The sequence below is a fragment of the Leptonotus elevatus genome, chromosome 3 (assembly GCF_054856555.1).
Source record: "Leptonotus elevatus isolate MCC_2025b chromosome 3, RoL_Lele_1.0, whole genome shotgun sequence".
Classification (NCBI taxonomy): domain Eukaryota; kingdom Metazoa; phylum Chordata; class Actinopteri; order Syngnathiformes; family Syngnathidae; genus Leptonotus; species Leptonotus elevatus.
Genome location: NC_141241.1, coordinates 22,411,707 through 22,439,388, shown reverse-complemented (window position 1 = coordinate 22,439,388; position 27,682 = coordinate 22,411,707). Strand labels below are relative to the sequence as shown.

Sequence of the window (27,682 nt, the reverse complement as noted above, 5' to 3'; positions counted from 1 at the left end):
CTTTTTCACTCGTGGCCATGTAGCTTTGAATAGTGTTTTTCCTGAAATAAAATGATCATTTAAACCCTTCATCATATTATTCTTACTAGCATTCTTGCTGTCTGATATCAACATTTATTTGACAATCCTCCCAAGTTAAAGTTGGGAGAAATTTTGCAAAATGGGGAACTGTTCTGTAACTGCACTATATATGAGATGTCAACTGTTTTTGCCCATTTGCAGAGCTCAAACTGCTGACGAGAATTCTGCACCTCCGGAGGTTAAATGCGGCACCTCCAGCTGGATCCTTTCAATGTGACAATTTTCCTTTTAGCTTTATTTAAAGTGGAAGTCAACCTTCAACATTTCTTGACATTAATTAACTCATATTCTTATATAATGTAATATTAGAATGTCATGTTTAGACTAGTGAGGTCACATAGATATAACATTATTGTCCAAACAAAAGCAAATAAGTTAATACATTTGTTTACCACTTTTTATCACACCATTTACTCTATTACAGTTTATCATAGAAGTCCTCGAGATAACATGAATATTTGTGAGCTGTGATCTACTTGGATGCTTTGTTAGCGTATGACAGGATTTCTGCATTTATTTTCATCCATGATCTTTTCATTTTGCAAAACAATCTTTTGAATGGCATGCAAGCCATACATATTGTTGCCTTAATCAAAGTCTGCTGCAATTGGCCGGTGACTAGGCGTGCCCCGCCTCTCGCCTAAAGTCAGCTGGGACCGGCTCCAGCTCGCCCGCCAACCAAATGAGGACAAGAGGTACTGAAAATGAATAGAGGACAGATTCCTAATCCAGCCAAGTGTTGCAATCATGGATGACAGATTTTTTTGATATGTGGCAGCATTTGTTGTGAACAACTAAAACCGTTTCCAGCACAAGAACAAAATGAGAAGCTTTTACTCGCATGCAATTTGAAAAAGGTTGGCTGGAGGAATCCAAAATGATTGACTTGTCAGCTGTCAGTGATGGTGCCATTCATGCGACAAAATTGCTTTGTGGTCAACAAGGGGGCATTTTTCAAATGTCAAATGTGTGCCTAGGCTCCATAGAGGTTGGCAAACACTGAAGTATGTGTTGTCTTTCAGGCTTCATGAACATTTTGATCAATTAACCATTTGTGAAAGTGCCGCCGCCATCTGTCACTGTGCGTTTGTGTACAGTACATGATTTGTAAGTGCTGCGAGTCAGCTGTGCGCATTAGCATAAAGCCACATCAGTGACAGAGAGCCATTAGGCTGGCCATGATTTTGTTGAGCGTAAAGGCGGAATGTGATTATCCTCTGTGCGAGGGAGGGGAGGGGAGGGGCGGTTAAGAAAGCAACGTGCTGAGCCAATGGCTCTTCCCACAAAGCAGCCGGCCGCCTGCGAGGAAGGACACCTTTGTTGGACGCGGAGGCCGTTTCCCAGGAGGTGTTCATGGGATGCACTATCTACGCGGCCAGCCCTAAGGCCCTGCCTGCAGACGAGGCTGCGAGGGACGCGTACTACCAGCAGCCGTCGCACTGCCACAACCCTAATGGGAATTGCAGCCAGAGGATAGCAGCCAGGTGAGACACACAGGAAGTGCACCACATTTCGTCACGTGCACGCTTCTCCATCTTCCACCTGGACCAATCACGGAGATTTCACTAACTGGTGTTGAGCATCGGGTCTGTGCCTCCTTTTAACAGAGAAATGATTAATAACATACAGAATAATATGATATGCTATAATTTGATACAACTCTTCAGTAGTCACTGATATAAATACAACAATCCAGATTTACGAGTTTGGGATGTATTCATTTTTTGGAGAGCATTTTATCTACCAATACCACTAATAGTTTTAATTAATAAAATTTTCCACCCCAAAAAATATGACATCAATTTTTAAATAAAAACTTATATATGCCAATATAACATTTTTACTTAAAATGACATGACATTTATGGCAATTATTCTAATTTCTAGTTCCTGTTTGTAAGACAGCTACAAGAGAGCACCCAACATTGGTATTGGCCGCCATCTCGAGTACCGATACTTTGAAATAAGGCCGGGTATCGGCTCTACTTGCCCATCCCTAACCAGTGTTATGAAGAGAAATTGCAGTATTTTAGTCCTAAATATTTGTGCACACCATTTATTAGCAGTAGTGGCGCACATATTTTTGATACACTCCCTTTTCACACTATCCATTTCCAAACTTTTTTCTTTTCTTTTTAACTAGCCTTGTGTGCTGTGTCAAATGTTTTTAGCATTTGCCACGGGCTGCTGAAAAATGGATGGCGGGCTGAAAATGCCCCCCAGTCCATAGTTTGCACACCCCCGTTTTAGTATTTACTGCACTGGCTGTTTTTTGCATGTGTGTGTGTGTGTGTGGGGGGGGGGGGGGGGGTTATTACTCGTACACACTCAGCAAAACATGACCAGTGAAGTAGAGGCATCTGATAATCAGACATCCACATTATTGCTCCCATTTACCATTGTTGGCCTCCACCGTTTTCCGTGAGAAGAAATCACTCTTAATAGTTAACATAGCCCGCGCCGCAGGCTTATCAGGATAATCTTTGAAAGATATCTGATAAGCGGGCTTTTGCTCACTGATTGGAAGTGAAACTCGAGGCTCAAATTTATCCCATTTATCACGTTTTTAATCCACTTAACACCTGCCATTGTCAATGCCAACTATTTCCCACACAGATCTGTAAGGAAAAATTGCACACCGTAGAATAATCGGGCAAGAAAATGTTTTAGACAATCGAGACATAACCAACTCTCGTAGGTATGGTGTTATTGCGGTACAGGCGTGTTCCTAATGTTGTGGCCAGCGAGTGTTTTACACCATGTGAGATCGTAGTTATTCTGGGCGTCAGTGGCGTGGAAATAGAAATCCGCGCGTGTAATCCCCTCGCAGAGAGCACACAAAGCCAGTGAGGCCACACTGGGTTGTAGGTAAGCTCAGCCCACCTTCTCGCCACAACCGGACGCACTTGAGTTGAGAGGAGCTGCAAAGTGCACTGAGCGCGCGCGTCCTGCTAGCGTTAGCTTGGCGGATTTCGTGACAGTCGTGGAGATTGTCACCCTCGTTGGCACGTGAAAACGAGACAATGTCTCCACGGAGAATTGCGGGGCACGCCTGAAGATCTTTTGGGAGTCGATAAAGTTGCGGCACGGGTTTAAAAGACGTTGCGGGCAGTTTGTGAGCTACAGGTAGGAGACATCGAAGGTTGGTATATTCGCCACAGAGAGACAACCATTTCCGCCTCTGTTTCAAAATAAAATGATATTTGCGCTTGGTTTATGAGTGTGGCGACGGTCTGGGTAGCACGTTTCTTTTGTTTGTGTCGCACACCAAGTCAATGTTTCTGTACACGCTTTATCGCTTAGCCATAAGGAAATACGAGCATTTATTTTTTGTAAGATCTTAGTAATTGTTTTATTTTAAAGGCCAAATGGCCGTGTTGTGACATCAGTCTGACTTTCACTGGCAAACTTAACTTTATCTTGCAATGGAAAATGTACCGCTAAGACAAGTGCTTTATATTTGTCCATTGCATAACTTAAATGTCGTGTAGCGAAATCCTCTCCATATTTGTCATACAGACAATATAACAGCAAAACATATCAGTGAACCCAGCATGCTGTACACTTCGTATTTAACTTTGTAGTAATGTCTTTGTAAATACAGAATGACACTTTATTTTTTTGTACATTCGACAAAACCTGTAAGTTATTTCATTCGTGTTTGTTGTAGGTTTAGAGTACTGCACAGTGCTTATTGTGGAAGACATTTGAAGCCTTGTGTGGGGCTTCCTAACGCACTCGTGTCTTCAAAGTTTGTTTTGAGGTGCTTGCACAATGGGGAGGTTATTTCAGGAGGTCTCAAGCCGCGCACATATCTCCGAGTCCAAAGGCTGAACACACTCATCTCATCTGTGAAATGAAGTATAGACCGCTTTGTCAACTGACGACAGTCGTTGCAAATGCACCAGTCATTTAAGTAATCTCTGCTATTAAAAAATGAAAGAGAGAAAAGAGGTTAAAATCCGTCTCTATTGCAATCATATTTCTAATTGAAAGCACTATCAATAGAAATAAACTTTTTGAAATAACTGCAAACATTCTGTCCTCAGCTTTTTGGACACATAAAAAAAAGTAGATAAAAATCTCTAGAGGTCCACAGGCCCAACGCAAACAACTCACACTGCTTATATAAAATCTCACACATTTAAAATGCAGACTGTTAATGTTTGCTGAATGTCCCTTGTGTTTATTTGGCCGGACAGGCAACTATTCCTGTCCACAGTGAACGCACACAAACTTGTTGATGGAGTGACCATCTAATAGCGTTTCTACGACTCTACGAAAGAATCCAGAGAGATTTTCCTTGTCTAGTATGCCAGCAGCATTAACGAGATTACAGTTAACTGGATTGAAGGATGTCTTGTGACAGCACAAAGTGTTTGTGTCCTCAGACAATGAGGAGAGGTGGGAACCTTTTACTGAACGTTAGCGTCAAACATGTTCGACTGTGCAGAATGGCATTTGGAACTCAACTGGCCATTGGACACAATGATGGGGCATCATTACTTGAATGCCTGGAGAAGACAATTATCTTGAAAGGGCTGGGGTTGCTTGGAAAATTATGAATATGAAAAACATTTTATATGGCTGTTTAGAATTTTCCTGGAAATTATGAATGTGCATGATTATTGACAGTTGAGTAGAAGATGAGACTTGTGTGAGTGTGTGTGTGGAAACCCAGCACAATATTGGCCCTCACTCCTAAGTTCAAGTGCCCTGCAGTATGTTTATTCTCAACACTACTAACCTGACTTGCTGGTTCTGACATTCGTTTGCCTAAAAATGCATCAGGGAGCGAGATGTTTGGAAAAGGGATACGTATTTGGGCTAGTGTTTGAACTGGCATGTTAGGCTAATCAAATCAACAAGTGGAAAAGTAGCATATATAAAGCAAAAGAAAAGTAAAACATACCCAGACTGTTCACTAAAGTGTTTTTTATGGCAACATAAACTGTGCAACTTTTTTTTTTTTTTTTTCCCCCATTTTGAAGCCAGTGATTTGTTGAATCTTGTCGTGACTTCCTGTTGCGGAAGTTGAGAACAAATGCAGCCAGCTTTTGAGCATTGTTTTCAAATGAACATTCAAATCAACTCAGTGATCCCTTAACTACTGGCTTGAAATGTCCGCAAACGTTGCTCTTATCTAATTACAACAGGCCCTTCACGTCCACCTGCCTCCCCTCTGTGTACCCGTTTGTGATCACAGATAACCAGTCGGATGGAGCCTTTGGATGCAGGAAACAAAGTTGTTTGAACAAGCCTGCGGCTGACGTGAAGCTTCTGGCCAATTAGAGATAATCCATAGGAAAGTGCATGCGTGAGTCTCTTTCCATCAGCACCTGTAATTATTCGGGGCAGGTGTTAACAGCCGCCGCACTCCCACAAGACATTATGGTACAGTGGCTGTGTTTGTGTCTGTATGTGAGGTGGGAGGGGGGGGGGGCACTACCATACAGGTTTATTTCAACTATAGCCGGGGGGAAGCTGCAACCATTCACCACCTGTGAAAAATAAGATATTCTGATAAAGTGTAATTACGATACCAAGTGTTGATGTGTAGGATGTGTGACCAAGTCACAGCAGATTTTGCCGGGCCCACTGTTTTGTCTCACTTTTTTGTTTGTAGTCCAGTCAGCAAGCTAATTGTTTTGGCCATGTGGATGCTAATCACACAATCAAACTTGATTTACTTGAATTTAACTGTTAAATTGCTTCCTCTTTACTTTCACATTTCATTCTCATTTGCATCGAATTGCTTGTTTTTGTAATACTGGAAGTCTAAATACTTCCTGCTTTTGTTCATATCTAAGAATTGTGAGAAATGTAGTCCTACTAGCCTAATGCTGCAGACCCATCGCAAATTAAGTTTTTCTGGCGGCATATTTCCAATGTTACATTGTGGGACAGTGCGAGGTGAATGGCACAAGCAGCTTTCAATAGTTGCCAGGACCAAGCAAAAAAAAAAAGTTGGATGAAGGTGAATGCATTGACTTATTTGATTCTGTTTAACTGTCAACTTAGATAGCATTTATTAGCATTAGCGAAAATAATAACACAACCACCTGGCACCACTTTGACTAGCGAATAAATTTCAACTTTAATCAATCTATTTATAACAAAATTGTTATAAATAGTTCCTGGTGAAATTTTATTGTATACTTGATTTATCAGCATTAGTGTCCCAGTTTTTAATTTTGAAAATCATTGTGTGTTTATCCACTTTAAGGGGCGTGGCTTAGCGAGTGACATCAGTGACTGGAATCGGGTTAGCCAGTTGAGTAAGCCCTGGTTCGAGCCACCTCACGTCAAGTCACTGTCTTTAGAATCCAAAGACCAAGTTTGAAATGTTGGGGTGCTGATAAACTCAGACCTGACTTTCAGCAATCGTATCTAATCACTAAAACATCCTTTTTCCTGCTGAAAAACCTCTCCAGAGTGAAAGATTGCACGCTCCAAGCAGACCAAAAGAATGCTTTTATCTCCAGTCGTCTCGATAAAAACGAAAAATAAAAATCTGCTGATTTTTGCATATTTTTCTCTCACAAAGTTAAACAAATCCTTATGGACAAAGTAATGTAGTCAAATGTTTTGCCTGCATTGTAATTATTTTTATTATTATTAATTTTATATATTTTTTATTTAACCCTTTCACGGATTGTGGTTACTACAGTGGACAGCTATTAAAATGTTGCTTTCTTCTATATAAAGGAATCTTTATGCCACAGTTGGCCATTAGCCACTCTAGTGGACACTAGTGTCGTCTTGACGTACACTGCCATCCAGTGGTCAATGTTTGTGAGTTCAAAAAAAAAGAAGACAGACAACAAGATGGCCAACAGAAGTTCAGATGTGACGTGCAAGGAAGGAATAAGTTTCTATTCCTTCTATTCCAGGAGGCCTTCCTTGCAAGTAAAATATATATTGGGACATCAAGCAATAAATAAGGAGTAATATATATAACAGAAATTGTGATTGACCACGAGTCCACTAAATTGGACTTTGGACAACTTAGTGTTGCTGTCACTTTGTTGCTTTTGAAAAGACTTCATCTGCGGTTTTTTTTATTTTGCTTTAAATCATCATTACATTTTTATTATAGCAATATTTTATGGATTTTAGTCCCCATATGAAAGTAAGGATCCTGGTCCTTATGTTTTGTAGTGGTCAAGTGCAGAACATGCTAGCAAAACCTACAGGATAGTCGGCCATATACCATGTGACTCAAGTGGGGATGATGATGATGATGATGATGATGTAGATGATGTAGGGTATCATATTTTGTGCAATGGCCAATTTATTGGTTAGTTTTTTTCCTGCCAAATATCAGAATTGGCATCAGCCTAAAAAAATAAATAAATCATATTGGTCTTGTAAATCAAGGTACCACTTCTTGACTTACATGCATACTTGCATTTACTGTATGTAAAGGCTGAATCTACAATATTATTTCTCAATACTGTATTTTTTTTTTATCTATATTGTCCCATCTTGTTTTTTTTGTTTTTTTATTTTGCTGAGCAAAGGATTTGATTGTCCCATAAGACCTTCAGCATTGCATCACCGCCATGTTGATTTAAAAAGACAGAGTCCACGTGTTTGCCCCAAAAACCTTGAGTTCAGGACTGAGAAAAAGTCTACCTGCAGACAGAAAACAAACATGACAGTGTGGATGAGAGCGGAGCAAAGTGGATGGCCGCTGTGCACTCACTCGCTGGCGTGTGTTTGTGTTCAGGGCCAGGAGCATGACTGAGCAGCAGGAGCACGGCGAAGAAACGGGCCTGCTGTCCACACAGGACTTGGACGCCTCCAAGGACGAAGACGCGCACGGACACCTCAGGCAATTTTCCATCATCTACACACACATGCACATTTTCCAGCACACCATCTGCATCCTGTGTGCACACACCAAAAATCTTTTCATTGTTCTTATTATGTAGGCCTACTTGATGTCTAACAATGGTAACGTCTTTATAGGCACGATTACACTTCAGGTGTCATTGAGTTGATGGACACTCGCCATTCTCGTCGTTTTCTTTTTTTTTTTAATTCTAATTTACTGTCTGTTTCCGTTTTGCAGCAATTAACATTTGAATATAGCTAAGTTTCATCATTATTCACAAATCTATTTAGAATTCGGAGTAATTGAGGGTTTTTTCAACATGGTCCTGATTGACCTCTTTTGCTCTTTTGCCACCTGCTGGCCGTTTGTGTAATAACTACCAAGCAAGGCTGCATCAAAGCCTTCTGTATGCTCTAGCATAAAAACACATACAAAACTTATAAATATGTCTTTGGGACATTTAAAACATTTAAAATAGAACGTATTTATACGTTTTTGGGAGCAAATGATTTGAAATCTATGTCAAAACCTACATGTAGATTTGCCTTAAACAAAGAAAGTGCATCCAAAATGGCGACCCAGAATATGTCATGTCTATACATTTTTATGAAGAAATAAAATGCAGACCACTAGCATCAAATTAGTAAATAATTTGGCAACCTGAATTCTAGAAAGCACACTGTGTACAGGTATGTCAATGTAATATCTCTATGGGCAGAATTATTTCCGAATTTTGTGTTTTGGTATTGGATGTCACCAGCACTTGTAGCAAACAAAGGTCTGCTAAATGTGTTGCTTGTGTTATGTAAATATTGTGTGTGCTGCTTTGCCAGTAAAATGGTTCGGAGAGCAAGTGATCGTGTTAGTGTGTGTGTGCGCCCACAGACAGAGTGGCTGCGTTATATAAGAAGGATTGCAGGCGGGAGCCGCATGTAATCCTGCAGAATCGACTCTGGGACTGAGCACAAAAGCTTGTCAGTGTGTCGGACTCAAGTGAAAGGGCGGAACCGGAACACTTCCTGTTTACCTGCCACCAGACACAGTCGCCACGGCTTTGCATGAAATAGAAAAGAGTGGTCGTGTTCCATCTATTCTTGGTTGTGGGTTCGATCCTCACCACCGGTGACCATGTGTCCTTGAGCAAGACAGCAGCAGACAACCACTGGTGTGTGTGCGTGTGAATGTGAGGCACTCTTTGAGCACCATATGGTGTAGTTAAAGCGCGATATAAAAAGCAGTCCATTTTATATCGTCTGCTGTCCCAACAAATGTATAAGCACTTTGCGTTTATATGGTTATTCCTACGCCGATTTTGGAAGGAAGCAGCTTATGTGAAAATTCCCTCTTAACTTTCCACACCATGTCTTATCTTAACCTTTTCCAAGGTGTGAGACTTTCCACTTGTCTCTAAGCTCACGCCGCTAATTTCGCTTCCTGCAGCTCTATTATTACGCGGGAGTCCACAGTTCCACCTGCTGCCGGTGGGAAGTGTTCCCTTTCTAATTTCGGATTTCCATTTGACAGCCGTTCAGTTGGTAATTAGTTTCAGTATCCTGCCTGGCAGCCTGAGGCGCACGACGGGTGCACCGCGGCGCTTTAATGCTCACAAGGGCGAACGATGTTTGTTTTGCTCTCAAACATCGCAGATGTCATCATCTGCAACGACGTTCTGAATTGTTCTCAAGGCACGTGCGTTTTTTCACTTGAGCCAAAGGATTCCGTGCATCCAAGAGTAAATCTGTTGCCTGAAGTCCCAAAATAAAGGGACTCAAATGTTATTAATGTCTTTTACAACCCTTATTTTGACATTGCAAATGTGAGCCGAGCGTGGGTCCCTTCGGACCTCAGCGTCTCTTTGCAGCCGCGGTGTTATTGATGAAGGCTTGCTTCATATGTGAGAGGAAGAGGCAGATGGAAGGTGAGCGCAGAAAGACGCATAGTGAGTCCCTGCAGAGCCGCCGCCGCCTTTATTTTTAATAATTACTCGCTCATCCCCACCTCGGCGCGCACGGCTACTGTGGAGACTATTTATAGGGAGTCGGAGAAGCATGCGCACTTTCTTCACCATCAACACAATTACCAAACCAGGATACGCCACTGAAAGTCATTCCTTATGAGATTGGTTGTGCTTTACTCACAAATTTTGTTTTTTTTGGGGTTAGGTGCTAACTGCTCATAAGGTAGGGCTGGGCGATCATGGGAAAAATAATAATCACGATTATTTTGATTGAGATGTAATATTTTTTTAACTACTCAAAACTATGATTATAGCCCATTCATCCTTTCACGTTCAACACTTTATTCTTGAACACTATTCTTTTTGTCAAGTATAACATAACCTTATAAATATATGAAATTCAAGACTTCCATTTTCATTCTTCATTTTCAAACTTAAGCGTTACCCTCTTTAGCGTATATATTTGATCATACACTCCCGAAGTTGATGCTAACTTCCTGTTAGCATTTGAATGGGATCCTCCATTCACAGCATTAGCATTAGCGCTAGGCTTGCCATGTGTTAAAAACGAAGCATGTTTTGTATTTAAATACACACTGTATGTAATTCTCCTTATCGAGTGTTTAGTTTTTCAGTTAACTCCAACTGGAGTGTCATTAAACAGCTTAAAGGACGCTTAGGGAGTGCAGAATCATACTGATTTGCACCAGGCTAGCTACAAGCTACATGGTGCATTCAGGGTCCTTTCACAACATGGGGAACTAGTAAACCCGCCGCAGCGTTCTGCACATTAATCGTTTTTCTTCGATCATTACATTTTAACTCATTCACTGCCAGCCCAGTCAAAATGGATCTTTGACGTCTATAGTCGTCAATGGCAGTGAATGAGTTAATAATGATCGAGAGAAGCCAAAATCGAAATTGCGGTTAATCGGCCAGCCCTATAATGTTGAGCAAATCTTTGTGTTACAGTTCACTTGCATTGGGTTCATATTGAGCAGTGACCACATCCAGTATGCTAATGCAGTAGCAAAGTCATGATTAATATTTGCATGAAAAGACCATTACGATAGTGAGCGTGCATTCTTATTCCAAGTTTTTTTTGCTATCTCGCGAACTAGTTTGAATTGTAATTGGTAACGCAGAAGACCTCTGTGCAGCTGTGTCCTAATTTAGGCCCCATGTCCAACCTTGAAAAGCACTTTTAGGACTAAAATATTTACCAAAACAATCATACCCTGTCTACTTTTACAGACTCTATTTCCAAACATATTTACCAAATGTCTATTTTGTTTGCTTGCATGTCAAACATGGGATTAAACGTGGCAATGATGTCAAAGGCATCCGGCCCAGCATGCTGTGCTGTCACAGCTGTACTGTCCTGCTGTAAACAACGGCCTGCACATAAACACACACACACTTGTGCACAGGCACACACAGCAGGTACAGCATCTGGCAACATGCTGCTCTTTGACACTGAAAGTGCGTTGACATCTTTTTTGTCACAGGCTATTATTCTTCCCGACAGGAAGTGGCTAAGTGAGCGCCGAACTGTGCAGTATATACATCCTTGCATCTTGAGTTGAAAAATGTTGGCAGCAGACCAGGATAGCTTGGCGCAATTGTCAATAGAATGTCAATTGTAGCATTGTGCGAAACTTCATATTTGAGTGTAGCCTTTTAACTCATTCACTGCCATTGACGGCTATAGACGTCAAAATTCATTTGAACTATTTCTATTAGTTTAACATTTTTTTCCACTTTTGTTGACAAGAGTAAGAAAACAAATATTGTACATTTAGACCAGATCATGAGTTAACTATTGAAGGCATGCGATTAATTACAATAAGAAAAATATTCGCCTGACGCCCTAATTTTAATAATCTTTTCTTTTTTTGAAAAAAAAATATTTTAAAAAATGAAAAGAAAAGATTATTAAAAATAAGGTTTTTGAAAAAAAGAAAAGAAAAGATTATTAGAAATTAGGTTGTCAGGCGATTACATTTTCTAATTGTAATTAATCACATTACTCAATAGTTAACTCACGATTAATCACAAATTTTATATCTGTTCTAAATGTACAATAGCAACCTTTTCATACTCTTGTTAAAAGTGGAAAAAAATTTAAACTAACAGAAATGGTTCAAATGAATTTTTGACGTCTAAAGCCGTCAATGGCAGTGAATGAGTTAAAGTGTTGCACTGTATTTTATTTTGACCATATTATATATTTGGGGGGATTTATTTAGCACTGAAAATCACGACGGCCACTTTACTAACTTTGATTCATTGACTATGGATTCAGTTTTTCTTCATAGTTTGTCTGGCTCTGCAAATTACAGTATACTCAAGTACGCACCCAATTTCTCGTCCCTGTGTTGATGGCAGTGTGGACACGAGTTCCAATCGGATTTGAAACTTCCGCTTCTCACTAGGAAGGTTTTTTTTCACGTTTTTTTTTGTTTAAAAGGACTTACCTGAACTACAAAGTCGGTTAATACGCATTTCGCTTGTGGCATTCACCACAACAAGGATTTCCTGTTTAGAGCACCAAAAGGCGCAAAAAACGACCAGAATTTATCTTTGGCCACAATGCGAAACAGACTTTTAGTTAAGGTCAGCCATTTTAAACTAAAAAGAAAAATGTTGCCATAGTTACAAGCAAGGCTATTTTAGTTAACGAAAACTAACGAAATAACTGGAATAATATTAAAAAAACATTTTCGTTAATGAAATGAAAACGAAATGCTTTTTGAAAAATGAAAACTAACTGAAACTGTAGTTTATGTACACAAAACTAACTAAAACTACCTTTGTTTTAGTCTTAATTAATAATAATAATAATAATAGTAATTCATTTAATACATGAGCACGGGGTTGATTTTAAATGTGATTTTAAGTATATTTGTTTAAGTATATTTATTTCGATATTAAAACCCCTTATCGTTCCGACGGCCCATATTAAGGACGTTTGAAAGTGCGTCACACAGAAGTGACGTCATCAAGCAGCAGCCAATAGAAAAGCACCTTCAGATGACGTCGCTCCTTGACGATAATTTTGCATGCTTGACCTTTGGCTCCAATGGCTCGGCTCACCTGCTTTTTCATTTAACTCAGCCAAAATGCAAGGATAGGTAAGAATTGCGTTACCCTTTTCATTTGACCATGGCGTTTATTAAATATTGCGCAATGTAATACCAATTTTTTTGAATTGAAAACTAATTTTGAAATTTACGGAAGCGAGTTGCATTCACTTAAAAAATAATAATAATCCAGTTTTTCTGACAATTTTTGGGGGAAGCTTTGGTTTTTTTTGAGTATTTTATTCTGTTTTACTTGATATTTTTTCTGGTATAAAAATATTCTGGGAAAGAAAGGGGAGGGGGGGGTAATTATTATTTAAAAAGACAGGGAGAAAAAATTTCCCTGAAAAACAGAGCTGGTGCTTCTGTTTTTCTCAGTATTTTTTTTAACCTTTTTTAGTCACTTGTTGCAAACTGGCTAATAGTGGAAGCAGACACTGCATACCTCCAACGTACCTTCTGCCCCAGTTAAGGTAAGGCATTTACTGTATATAATAACACACATAGAAATTATTAATGTTTTAGTGTAAGGTATTCAGAAAAACAAAAATATATTTTGAAAAACTTATAAAAAAATTATTTTATAAAACGGGGAAATGATTCACAAAAGCAAAAAAATATTCAGAAAAACAGGGAAAAAATATATTTAAAAAAAACTGAGAAAAATACTCAGTAACACAGAAAAAAATCATCAGAAAAACAGAAGAAGAAAAAATTATCCAAAAACAAAGCTCCCCCAAAATTGTCAGAAAAAACAACCAGTGAAACCATTCCAAGTGAATGCAATACTTCCGTAGAAACGAATTAAAACTGAGCATTTTATAAATATCTAAAACGACTTAAAAAAAAAAAAAAATATATATATATATATAAAAAAGAAGAAGAACAGAACCGCCCTGAAAACGACTTAAAACTAACAAAAATAAATAAAAACTCAAAACGAAATAAAAACTACCTAAAATAAAATTTCCAAAACTATAACAATTCTGGTTAAAATGAAAGTTTCAAATCTAACCGGAACTCGTTCGTGAATCTCTCTCTCTATCTCTCTCTCTCTCTTTCTTTTGTTAAATTTATTTAAGTTTAATTTCTTTATTTAATAAATGTCCACAAAAAAAGTGACTTATAGTCCAATGTGACTTTTTTTTTTTGACTAGTGCAATGAATTATAGGCCAATTATGGTAAGGATTGGAACAATCATTCATAAATGACTGGACAAAACTGTCACACATCACATCACGCCAAACTAGCAATCTGCTTAAAAAAAAATTCTCGGATGTCTCGGACGTCCTGACATTTAATTTCTCTCCAATTCTGAGCCAGCAACTGAATATGGAGGGTAAGGAGGTGACGGAATACAGTAAGCGACACTGCTTGGGGAGAATAACAATGTGCTGCTGAATCATGAAATTCTATTGTGCAATTGGCTGGCGTCCAGTCCAGGGGCTGCGCTACTCCACTTTTTGCCCCAAGTCAGCTGGGACAGCCTCAATTCACCTGCGACCCTCAAGAGAATAAACGCGAGGGATGAATGTGTAATTGGTTCAAATTTGGAAGAGTGTGTGAAGGACTTTCTTGCACATTTGAAAGATGTTTTCCAGCTGAGAGCTTATCCACGTTCATCTTTCCACTTTGACTATCTCAGTAGTCTTTCCCGCTTCTTCACGCTGTCAATCTGACTGTCACCGACAGGTCATGCATGACAAGGAAGTCGTTTTGCTTTTTAGTCTTTAGTCTCACCTCAAATATGTCTTCTTCAAAAGCATAATAACCGGCAATGGATTTCTCTTCCAGGGCTGATTATTCCGTATTTTATCTGCCGGTAGATGAAGTCTCACGCTGCGTCAAGCCTCCTTAGGCAAGATGGCTTCAATGATGTGCGTGTGTGTTCATCTTTGCTGACAATAAACAAAGCGGCAACCTACTGGATCATCTCCGGGGCATTGCCACTGTTTATGTGCAAACTGCGTAATATTCCTCTTTGATTGTGCTGGTTGTGACAGCATACACCTGCATCCTGCAGTGATGTGCGCACACACACACACACACACGCTGATGATTGCATATCGTGCTGAGGCATGCAGCCAGTGGGGATTGTCATGCGGCGCGCACACACACACAAATGAAAACACAAGCTTCCCACCATTTGTCAGGCTGCCAACAACACCTTGCCTCCATGAGTGTAAATAACACCCTAATACATTAGTAATAAGCACGTTGGCAAACAGTTTACCCTCTTTCATGATGATGTAGCCACACTCAAATAATGGAAAGTAGCAACCAATGTTTTTTTTAATTGTATTCCAGGTTTCATCTGATTGAAGAGCTGTCCTATGAGGATGTCAAAAAATGTTACCGTGGCTCGGTGAGTGTCATCATTTTGTGTGTGCGTGTGATTGTTTTCCATTCCCCTTTAATTGGGACGTGCCCCTATTTTCATCTGTGGCAGCGTCAAACCGTGAATTTAATTGTTCTCTGTGAAATACAGAAATGTAGTCAGCAAAAATATATTTGACTGATTATTAGAGGTGGGAATATTTGAATGTCTCACAATTCGATTCGATTCCGATTTTGGGGTGTGCGATTCGATTCAGAATCGATTTTCGGTTAAGAAAGTTTTTTTTCACAATGATTTGATTGACAATGATTTTTGCTTCAATTTATAGATGTTCAAGGAATCATAATGATCTACTCCAGTCTGACTCGCTAATGCTAATTAGTGCTTTTCTCGCGGCACTTTTATCACTCGAAAGAACGGCTCCACGCTGAAAAAACAAAAACTTTTATTGGAATAACTTGATCGTGACTTTTCCCTTCTACTCTCTAATGTGGCTACAACTTAACAGTGTATCAGACCGCGTGGAACCACACTGCCCCTAAGTGGCCAAATCGGGTACAACATGAACAGCGCTCCCAATAAAGGCACACACAAACAAAGAGAAGACAGTCTAAAATCATTTTAATAAAATCGATTTTGGGACAATTAAAAGTAATTCTGATTCATACTAAATGAGAATCGCGATTCTTATGAGAATCGGGTTTTTTTGGCACACCCCTACTGATTATATACCAATGTATTTATTTATTTTGTGACGCTGCGGCTCGTTGAAAAGTAGCTTTTTAACATACATCTATTTCTTTAGCTCTTCTCCTCATTAGGGTGGTGGGTGGTGTGATTTAAATCCTATCCCAGCCGACTTGGGCCAGAGTCTTCAATTAACCTACCATGCTTGTTTTGGGAAGGTGGGAAAAAGCCGGAGAGAACATGCCAACTTCACACAGGAAGCATTTAGAGTATTAATTAGGGGCCGGACTTGCTCCTGAAATCCTGATTCGCTAATTATGCCGACGTCAGCGAAAAGATTCGGATTGGATTCCTAGCTTAATATGATATATTTCCGGTTGACATGTTTTCTGGAAAATAAATAAAATTTGACCTAAATAGTAAATGGAGAAGACAGATATAGCGCTTTATCTACACCAGTGGTTCTCAACCTTTTTTCAGTGACATACCCCATACTGTGTTTCCCACACCCTATTAATACTTGGGCGGGCCACCCAAGTAGATTAAAAAAAAATAATAGTTAAATTTTTTTTTTTTTAAACAAACGTGTCGCGACCAGATATACCGCATGTAATTAGTTCGCCGTCACTCACTTGTGGATCATGTGGAGACGCAAGTAGCGAGCCTGATATTATATTAATATCTCTTTTCCCCATAAATTCATAGGAAAAAAATATTTTAAAGACTATTTTTTTATCTTACCATTTTCATGAATGTTCACATGAATTGAAAAGTATTTTCTTACATTTATGAAAGACCTGACTAACTGCACTTTAAGACAATTCAGATTTTTTTCAATTTATATTTCCAATTATTGAATTTGAATATTTGAAAATATTTTCATCTCGTCCTTGCAAATAGTGGTTACTTTCATTATTAAACTAAATCGTTTAACCAGTTACTGAATCTGCAAAAATTTGTATGTGGAGTTTTTATTATATTGTTGTTATTTAGGAAGAATTGGTGCGCCATAAATTACAGATCAAAAAGAATCAAAATTGAATCGAACTGAACTCTTGTGAATCCAAATTGAATCGATTGAGGAGATTAGAATCGATAAGCCAGCCCTGCTTCACAGTCCGTTACCACGTGAACAAAATGCCGGTTCCAGTGACGTCACACCATTTGAGTCCGCAAATTATGATTCGATTATGAACCTGCCACAAACTATGAAGCGCATCTGTGATGTGACTTGGGTATTGAACGGGTGTTTTATTGCTTAACATGTTTCTATTACTGTGGCTAACTTGATTGATAATTATGATATGATTTACCGGTGTCGTTGTCCCCAGTTTGAATCTGGACTGGATTATTTCAGATACCATTCTTTCCTTATATTGTGTTACACGTTATAAAGTGTCATCTGCCTGTATCACTGCGACGTCCTGTTTGCTCCATTTTCCCGAGGAGAGGAGCTGCCTTCAACTATTAATAGGACATTACGAGTGAGCCAGTCAAGATGGACAAGAGGGAGGGAGAAAGGAAAGACAGGTGGCCGAAGGATGGAAGTGAGTTGGAGGGAAGAGAGCGGGGATAGATCGGGACCATTCGCATTCGGACGCCGGACGGTTTGGACTTTGGAAGTGTGTGCGTGTGGGCCGGGAGGATCTCAAATGGTCGCCGAAGTCGTATTTGAGACAGAGAAGCCTTGGCGTTGAGGATTTAGCTGCGTGTGTCTGCGTACGCCGGCTGCGTGTTTTTGCCGTCAGCCGTACTGACTCGACGCAGGGCGACAGTGTGTGTCTTGCAGCCACTTGCTTCAGGCCATGGATGAGTGTGTGTGTGTGTACGGGGCCAACGTGCTGAGCCTGGTGCAGAGCTCGCCGCCTCTGAGGGAGCGGGTGGTGTCGGCGGTGAGCCGAGTCGGAGCGGCCGGCGGCTGGAGAGGGGGTTCCGGCGCCGTGCAGGCGGGCCGGACCGCCAAGGAGCTGCTCATGACTCTGCCCTGTCCCTCTGCGCAGACTGTCAGCAAGTACAACTCGCAGTACCACAAACTCTTCCAGTGTGTGCCCAAGGATGAGCTCCTCATGAAAGGTAACACAACTTCACATTTCTATCTGGACTTATGTATAATGCTTTCTGTGTCATAACAACCAAATCATGTTTGCCGTCAAAATGCCAGTCAGAATTGTTAACGAAACAAAAGCATGATTTGTATTTATTGCAGGATTTAAAGAAAACATTTTTTTTTTTAGAGCTGTCAAGCGATTACATTTTGTAATCAGATTAATCACATCTTAGAATTTTGATGAACTCATTCACTGCCATTGACGCTTAGAAACGGCAAAAATTCATTTAAACTATTTCTATTAGTTTAACATTTTTTTCCTACTTTTGTTAACAAGAGTTTGAAAACCTAGAAAAAAAAATGTATTATCTTTTTTTTTAAAGAAAAGATTATTAAAAATTATGGGCGTCAGGCGATTAAAGTTTTCATTGTAATTAATCACATGACTTCAATAGTTGACTCACGATTAATCACAAATTTTATATCTGTTCTAAATGTACTATCATTTTTTTCTAGGTTTTCATACTCTTGTTAACAAGAGTGGAAACAAGTTTTAAACTGTAATGAATATTTCAAATGAATTTTTGACGTCTATAGCGTCAATGGCAGTGAATGAGTTAATCACGATTAATCGCGTAATTAAAAAGGCTTTTTAATCAACATTTTTTGCCCACCAGATTTAAAGAGCACCACTTATGTGTCAATCCTTTCAACATTAAATGTTATGAGGTCGTCTTCAACATTTTTTAATCCACTGCACACTCTAATCCTCCTCTTTTTTCCAATCGGTTAATTACTTGCATCATTTAAAAAGGGAGAAAAAATGACCCCGGTGGTTTGACATGAACAAATATTCTAAATGTGATACGCAAACATTCATTAAATGCTTTACTTTAATGCATGAAATGATGTTTATTGCTCAAACACAACCATGTGCTTTAACGTAACCATCCACTGTCAGCTAAAGGATCATCTGCGCTCAAAATTAATAGTGCGATTAATCTGCGTTAATACATGATTAATGCGATTAATTTTTTGTGATTAATTAATTAGTTAACGCTGGTCAAAAATGGACCGATCCACTATATGGGTCAATTTGACCCAACTTTCAGAGTTGTTTTATACAAAATGACCCCATTTTTGGACCCAAGTAAAGGATCTGACCAATATTTATGAGTTGTTTCTTGACTCAAAGTAGAGGATTGGTCTATTTTTGACCCAACTGTTTATAGTGTGGTCTCCAAGTGCCCACTTGGCGCTGGCGATTTGTGATCCTAGCCTAACTTAACATCATCTGCAAATGGAGATGTCAACGTATTTTGCATCCTGCATAGACTCCAGCGACTTACTTTCGGCCTCCGCCATGTTGAATACTCTCCTGCACTGAATTTTAACTCATAGATTGTGTCAAATCGTATGTTGGGACTGTCGCAAACTGAGAAGTCGCTGTAAATATGAAATGTAAACAACATCTGCACTTGTAATTCCTAAGGACTAAAAAAGTATGTTAGGACAAACTCCATTTTGTTTGCATAGCTGCGAGCTGCTGCTCATTATATAAACTCCCATGATTAGAAATGGACTCCCTGCACAGCTGTACAAAAGAAAAATAAATATGACAGCTATTGTAAATATTTCATCTAAAGGAAAACAATGTGTGCTTTTTCCCCCTCTCTCTCTTGTTTGGTCAGTGTACTCTTGTGCTCTTCTCAGAGACATCCTTCTCCAAGGCAGGCTTTACATCTCCAGAAATTGGCTATGTTTCTATGCCAACCTCTTCGGCAAGGACATCAAGGTACCGTACGGATCTGAAGATCATACACTTGACTTCTAGTCTGAATCTATTGGACCGGAATGCGATATGCGATACCTGCTCTGTGAAAATCCATTTTAACAAGCGACGTCTTTTTTCTCATTTCCTTGAAACTCAACCTCTTCTGACATTTCTTTGACAATAAGCTTCTTATTCAGGCGGCATTCCTCGCATACTGACTTAAATAAGAAATATGTTGCTCGCTACCCAACGACTGCATTTGTTTCCGCTGGCCCCATGCTGTGGAGTTTTTCGGCCTTATAGATCATAATAAATTTCATATGGATATCAAGAAACACAGCGTATTTTGTTATGCCTGCTTCCATCTGCTCCTGCCCACTTGTAGGTGGCCATCCCTGTTGTTTCTGTGCGCTTGGTGAAAAAGCACAAAACAGCGGGCCTGGTGCCCAACGGCTTGGCTATCACCACAGACACTGGCCAGAAGGTAAACACTGGCGCCACAGTCCCTCGTGAGTTGAAACGCTTGTGCTGATTGTGTGTGTTTTCCGAGGCGAGGTGTGACGGAAAGAACAGCGCTATAGATAGCGGCGGCTTGGAAGTGCACACTTTTTTCCAGCTCCACAGACGCGTTTAACATTCGGAAGCTGAAGTGCACAAATCGGATTTGTGCTTTCTCTAATCAAATGACATCAAATTACAAATCAGAAACCAACAGTGAGTTAATTATAATGATAATGATTCATATTCTCAACTTTAGACGGAGACAAAGTCGTGTTTTTAACATGACAAAAAGTTTGAATGCTACTTAAATGCTAACTCAGAATCCAACGCTTTTCTTCTTTCTAGGATGTTTAACCCTATGAAGCCTAAAACATGAAATATGTGATGAGAGAAAATTCTGATTATTTGTAAATGGAGTATTTATTGGTCCCTTTTTTTTTAATCAACTTCCACATATGACTTTTGATTTGTGTCATATTTGATACATCCGGTCACAATGCTTTATATTCGTACATTTATAACTCAAAAATATAATAATAAACAGACATATCAAACATATTAGTATTTCCAAAAATCATTTTCACTGAAGCAACCCCCTTCACTCCTGGTTATTTTGCTGGATTTTTACTCATTTTGCAAGTCCCACAGAATATTGTGTTCTATTGCAATTAAAATATGGAACCTACCAAAAGAAAGATTAAAGTTCCTTCTTTCATCAGGAAAAAAGGTCTATTTTTATCTGTTTCCGTTTTGCAGCAAATAGCATTAGAATATAGCTAAGTTTCATCATTATTCACAAATCTTTTTAGAAATGTGAGTAAAAGTGATTTTTTTCAACATGGCCCTGGTTGATCTCTTTTGCTCTGCTGCCACCTGTTGGCCATTTGTGTAATGACTACAATTTCTTCAACCGTTCTTTACAGTTGAAAGGCTGCATCAATGCTCTAGTATTAAAAAAAATAATAATAATACATAGAAATACGTCTTTTGGACACCTAAACGTTTAAAATAGAACATATTTATACGTTTTTGAGCGCAAATAAGTTAATAAGTATAGGTGTCTCTACATTCTCAATTGAGGCGATCTTACAAGGTCGCTAGAAAAGCCATCAGATGGGTGATACTGCCCTCTAATGGATTATCCGTGCGATGCATGTGTCAGATCATATACGTCAGGGTTTTAATGGGAAAACAAATATTGTGATCATGAAATAGGGCTCAAAATGTCTTGTATTTAATATATGTTTGGGGTTATAGGGTTAATTATTGTGAGCGGTTCAGATAATGGCTGAATGGATGGATATATTTGTCTTCCTGTTGTACGTGACCCTGAGAACATGTCCAGAAGTCTGATTAGGATTCACTTGCCAACACGTCAGTTCTGATATGAGCTGGAAAATGTTTTACAAGTAGATAAAGTCTTGCCGTGCAAAGTGTTATATATGTGCATGACTCATTGTCTCTAAAGGTATGTAGTCACGTCGTATGTGTCTGTGGGATTTTACAATTATGCAACCTGCTTCGGATATGCTGTCTGTGTCTTTGTGTAGCACAGCTGTGACTTCAGTTGGTTTCACCTGCTCATTACTAAATTAGAAATAGGAGTTTGGAGGGATGATTCTATAATCCTGTCCCTGGCCACTTACTTTTGATTGTCCCTCAAAATACAAATGTGATTGAAAATACAGTATCCTCTTTGTGCCGCAGATGAAATAGTTGTAATCTCCAAAAGCGCCCCCTTATACTTTGGATGTCGGTTTCTCATCACAGCCATCCGTGATACACCTCGCATTGTTTTTATTTGTTTTTTGTTTTTTCCCCAGTATGTCTTTGTGTCGCTTTTATCACGAGACAGCGTGTATGACGTCCTTCGTAGGATCTGCACACACCTACAGGTGCGTACGCACACAATGTCGTGCAATGCGTACACGTTACACCAACGCCGTCTAAAAAAGTGATGCCATGTTCCTCTGCAGGTCAATGGGAAGAGTCTGAGTTTAAAGCAGTACATGGAGGAACCCACCTTATCACTGGTTAGTGACAGCATCTTAAAAAAAAAATATATATATATATATATATATATATACATTCATGTGAGACTATTGGGTTGGCTTTTCAGTTTTTGTACACATTTTACTGTACAATGATGTGAAAATGTACCATCATGTAAATAGAAGTATGTTCAAGATCCTCAAGCTCATGTACAGTAAAAGATCCAGTAAGTGATTGATTTATTCTCTTGTGCTCCAGGATGAATTCCCCACTCCTGACGAGTTCCCAGTGGTGGATGAATTCCCGTCAGTGATAAAGTGGAGAAGGAAGCCTTCAGTGGTGTCCGTGTCCTCCTCCCTTCCTGACCTGCTGGGGAACTCCAGCAGCAGTCTGAGTGTCGCAAACACACCCTTCAAGTCGGAGCAGCCTCTGGAAGGTCCGACAAAAACGTTTCTGTATCATCCAATCTGTATTTTTCGTTGATGTCATTTGGATTATTCGGGCCTGCATGTGAGTGAGAGAGCAAAAAACACCGCAATTTGTTTGTTACGCAACAGCGCGTTAAGCTCCAAATGGAGTGTGAAGGCGGGTTTGTGTTCACAAGATGGAGCGGATGCAGATTAAATCCACATAATCACAAAAAGTAGCCGTTGTCACAGGATAGTTGAGATGCTTGCAGATTGACAGGTTTGATGCGATTGAAAACACACTTACATTATCGGGGTTTTTTCTTCTCACAATTATTTCAGCAAAATACAAGCGTTGTACATTGGGATGTAACGATATCCAAACATCACGATACAATATTATCACGATGTTAAGGTCACGATAAGATTAATTTTGTGGGGAGGTTAGCGATACAAAAAAAAAAGGTCACAATATTGTAAAAAATAAAATAAAAAACATTAATATTGTGCTTTTGTACATTACAGCAATGAAAAATATTATAAAAATATTACAAATATTATTTATAAAAAAATATATATAAATATAATATATCTATTGAGGCACTTACATTGAGTTCCTCCACATATTGTTCACAAGCATATTACATTCCCCTTGACCATTAGCATCGATTTTAAACATAGAAGGGCCAAAACATGCCTTGTGAAAATTAAACTGCACAACAACAAAAAACCTAGCCACCAGAGGGTACTAGAACAAATGGAAATCAACCTGACTTTTTTTAAACAGATGTGCTGCTCTTAATATCGTGACATGAAGACGACGATGATATTGTGGCAGTTTTAATATCGCGATATCACGATATTGCTGTTGTCGTTACATCCCTAGTTGTATAGGAAAACTATTTTGTGCAAACTTTTGCGCTTTGACAAGCTCAGAAAGTTATTTATGTGACAATATGTTAACATTTTGTATATACAATCTATCATTTTGGCGGTACTTCACAGGGGTGTAGAATTGCACTGCATCATATTGTTTTGAATACTGGTTACCTTATTGAGCTACATTGGAGGAAGAGAGGAAACATTACAAACCACTAATTGTAGTACAGTAATACAGTAACTCAAAACTAGGTTATTGACTAGGGATGGGTGCGTACCGATACCAGGTATTGGTTTTGGCGCCGATACCAGACTTATTTTAAGGTATCGGTACTTGTGACAGTGGCCGATACCACTATCGCCCTCTAGTGGCTGTTTTAAAATGAGGCACTGGATATGAGAAATTAGAAGATTAGAAAATTGCAATTTTTTGTGTTTTTTTTGGGGGGGGGGGGGGGGGGGTTATGTACTAGTGGTATCGGCATCGATGACTACTCAGGAGTTGAGTATCGGTATTGGTCTGCAAAAAAGTGATATCGAACGTCCCTATTTATTGACATATGGCACGTTTGTATGGTGGTAGTGTTCGCTCACATTCAATTCACTACTTGCAAATTCAAGTCTAATATAAAAGTATTGCTTTGACGCCATCTTGCAGCATCTTAAGGCAGTTATAATTTTTTTAGGGGGGTTGTCAATTCTTCTGCATTACTCTGCGTTGGTAGTCATTTTTCCACAAGCAATATTTACATGTTTACATCTGAAGCTAGTATAATTGCTTACGATACAATTGTGTGTGCATGTGTGTGTGTGTGTGACAGAGCGAGCCCTGCAGACAGACAGGGGCCTTTTATCAGAGCCAGTGTCAGAGTTGGGCCAGATGGAATACCAGCTGCTCAAATTCTTTACCCTGCTGTGAGTGTGGAACACGTTTACACACACGAACAACAGCTCACTCGCAGGTCCATACAGAATGCTAACGTAAGAGCTAGCAAGTAGTCATGGGAGTGTCATGTGGCACTTAACGTAGCACATTTGTCCATTGTCAGTTTGTTCTCGGTCGGGTTGTGGGTGACTTTGAGAATATCTCAGTTTATTTTGGTTGAGACTTTGGTTCTGATCGCTGGTCAATCACTGAGCACGTATAACCCACTCAGGTTTACATTCACATCAACATTTAAAAAAATAATAATAATCTAAAACCTTTGTTCTAATTGGTCAACTGTTGCCCTCTAGTGTTCATTATAGCACATAACCCCAAAAACATTATTTACAGTCAAATCAGTCAACCATTGCGTACTTGTAGTTTGAGTTGCGTGGATTTGCATATTCACAAAATATATATATATATATTGTTTTCAATATTTTTTTCTCCACACTTTTTAAAGAAAAAGTCAAGTCAAATGTTTTATGCTGCCACTCGTGTAAACACAGGATTCTGATGCACATTGTGTTTGTGGAATATGAATTAAGCAGCCAAATGTACCCGTTTTTATGCATTTTGGACGGCGGCCATTTTGCCACATGCGTGCGACTGGAAATGACATCACAGGGCTCGGGTAACAGCTGTCACAACTCACGTTGGCAAAGGGAGAGCTAAGGCATTGACATTTTCTAATGTCATTTTCAGTCAACAACAATTGACAAAATGGCCGCCCACTGAGATGTATAAATATGGATGCAATATTCCACAAACGTAATTTTGATCAGAATGTGTTTAGTAGTGGCACACATAGCATATTATTATAAAGAACGCTTTTGACTACCCTTTTAAAGATTTTTTGAACCGAATTGTTCAAAACAACCAAATGTGTTGACTGTGTGTGTTCTCTTGTCAGTATTATTCTCCTGATCCTGTCTTCGTGCTACCTGGCATTCCGTGTCTGCAGTCTGGAGCAGCAGCTCTCCTTCCTCAGCAACCCACATTTGACCCTCAGGGAGAGGTCACTATCATCGATCCAACTACTCATTTACCACACGCGTACTCATTCCGTGTGCATCAATTCTCCAAAATCATTTCTGTAATCCTGTCTTGCTTTCCTGTTGTCCAGGTAACCTCAAGCTTCTTACACGCAGATCCAGAATCATCTCCAACTCTGCAGTTTATCCTGATAGAGCAGCGTCAACATATGAACTCATTCACTGCCATTGACGACTATAGACGTCAAAAATTTATGTGAACTTTTTCTATTAGTTCTACCTAGAAAAAAAAATGTGTACAGATATAAAATTTGTGATTAATCGTGAGTCAACTATTGAAGTCCAATTTTAACCGTCTGACGCCCTTATTTTTAATTTAAAAAAATAAAAATTAGGGGCGTCAGGCGATTATTATTTTTTTTATTGTAATTAATCACATGACTTCACTAGTTAACTCACGATTAATCACACATTTTATATCTGTTCTGAATGTACAATGAAAAAAATCTAAATTTTCATACTTTTGTTAGCAAAAGTGGAAAAAAATGTTAAACTAATAGAAATAGTTCAAATGAATTTTTGACGTCTATAGCCGTCAATGTCAGTGAATGAGTTAAGGACCATCCCTCCGTGGTACTGGTGATCACTTTCAGACTATGCAAACAGATTCTATTTGTGTCCTGTAATGACCCCGAGGCAAGTGAATAATCATTTAATACAGTAATGACTTGAATAGAATGAAAGGAAAGGAATTTCACTTACAGTGAACTAAACCAAACAATCCATTGACAGTCTTGACTTATGCACTTTAAAAAAAAATATATGTCCACCTAATTTTCAAAGCATTTGTAGATGTATGTATCGTTCTTGAACAGTGGGATAGGGGTTAAAATATGTGCCTCACAGTTCAGGGGTTCGAATCTCAGCTCTCTGTGTTTGAGAGGTTTCCTCCCACATTCCAACACAGGCATGTTAGGTTCATTGGCGACTCTATGTTGTCCGTGGGTGTGAGTGTGAATGACGACTTATATGTTCCCTCCTATTGGCTGGCAACCAGTCCAGGGTGCAAACCCCGCCTCTCACCCAGAATCATCGGAGAGAGGCCACAGGCCACCTGCCACCCGAATGAGGAGAAGTGGGACGATGGATGGATGGATGGATGGATGGATGGATGGACGGATGGATGGATGGATGGATGGATGATTGTTGACCAGAGGTACTCAGTTGTGACTTTGGGAGGTATTTATGCAACGAAGGCTGCAACACTTGACTGAATGAAAAGATCACGCAACTGTAATATACTGAAGCAATAACACCGAGTGGGTGTTAATTATAATGTGAATGCAATTATTAGGTGACATTTGTCTATTTATAGATATATTAATCCGTTGTCAAAAGAGTGGTTAATTATTTTATACATTTCAAATGAAGTGCTCACTGATGTACTAATGACGAGCGTCAATGTTGTCATGACTTTGTTGAAGGATATTTTATTGATTGTTGCTGACTGTTTGTCATTCTAGTTTAGTAATGAACTCGTTGATTAAAATGGCGACAGAGCAGGACAGGAATGTTTGTGTGTCATTTCGATCTGTGATTACGTTTAAATATTAAGACATCAATTACATTATAGTAAAATATCATGCAAATTATTGCCAACCTGATGCCAGCACTGGTTTGGATTTAACCATTAAGTTCGATATCAAATCAGAGAACAATTACCTCTGTACTATCATTTTAAACGTGTATATTTAATGAGCGAGATGATCTATGTATGACCCGACAAAATGTCAAAACGTCAGCAAAGTGAAAATAAAAGATTGCTGTTGAAGCGTCTTTTTATGAATAAGTTAGAACGTCTAATTCACCAAACATGTACTATTATGTATACAACCCAATTTAATCTTTTATACTAACTAATAATTTAAAAAATATATATTGATTTAGTACCAAACATAACCGGATCCAATACAGAGGTGAAAACTCAGTACATTTGAATATCATGCAAAAGTGAATATTTATTTCACAAGTCTAATTCCAAAACTGAAACTCGTGATATCTACTTGAGTCATGGAAATCTACAGTTTGAGCACAGTTACACATATGTAGTGGTTCACCACCAGCCTCAGTCCACTCCTTTATGAAGCTATTCCAGATTTTGGAATTACCGTTTCTT

General features: G+C 39.1%; 1 protein-coding gene across 4 annotated transcripts; it reads left to right on the top strand.

Moving 5' to 3' along the window:
* The first annotated feature begins 644 nt into the window (after positions 1–644).
* Positions 645–27,077, top strand: gramd2aa (GRAM domain containing 2Aa). 4 transcript variants are annotated; one of them, XM_086071640.1, is made up of 13 exons: positions 648–776; positions 1,370–1,565; positions 7,813–7,917; positions 15,269–15,326; positions 17,987–18,059; positions 19,725–19,828; positions 20,193–20,291; positions 22,132–22,203; positions 22,285–22,341; positions 22,559–22,736; positions 24,408–24,501; positions 25,425–25,529; positions 25,638–27,077. In XM_086071640.1, the coding sequence occupies exons 1-13, from the start codon at positions 764–766 to the stop codon at positions 25,639–25,641; spliced, it is 1,158 nt and encodes a 385-aa protein (XP_085927766.1). In that variant the 5' UTR covers positions 648–763; the 3' UTR covers positions 25,642–27,077. The 4 variants fall into 4 exon arrangements, with proteins under 4 accessions (XP_085927767.1, XP_085927766.1, XP_085927769.1 ...); XM_086071641.1 differs by lacking the exon at positions 20,193–20,291 and having other exon boundaries at positions 645–776; XM_086071643.1 differs by lacking the exons at positions 648–776; positions 1,370–1,565 and adding an exon at positions 2,942–3,206.
* Positions 27,078–27,682: the final 605 nt, after the last annotated feature.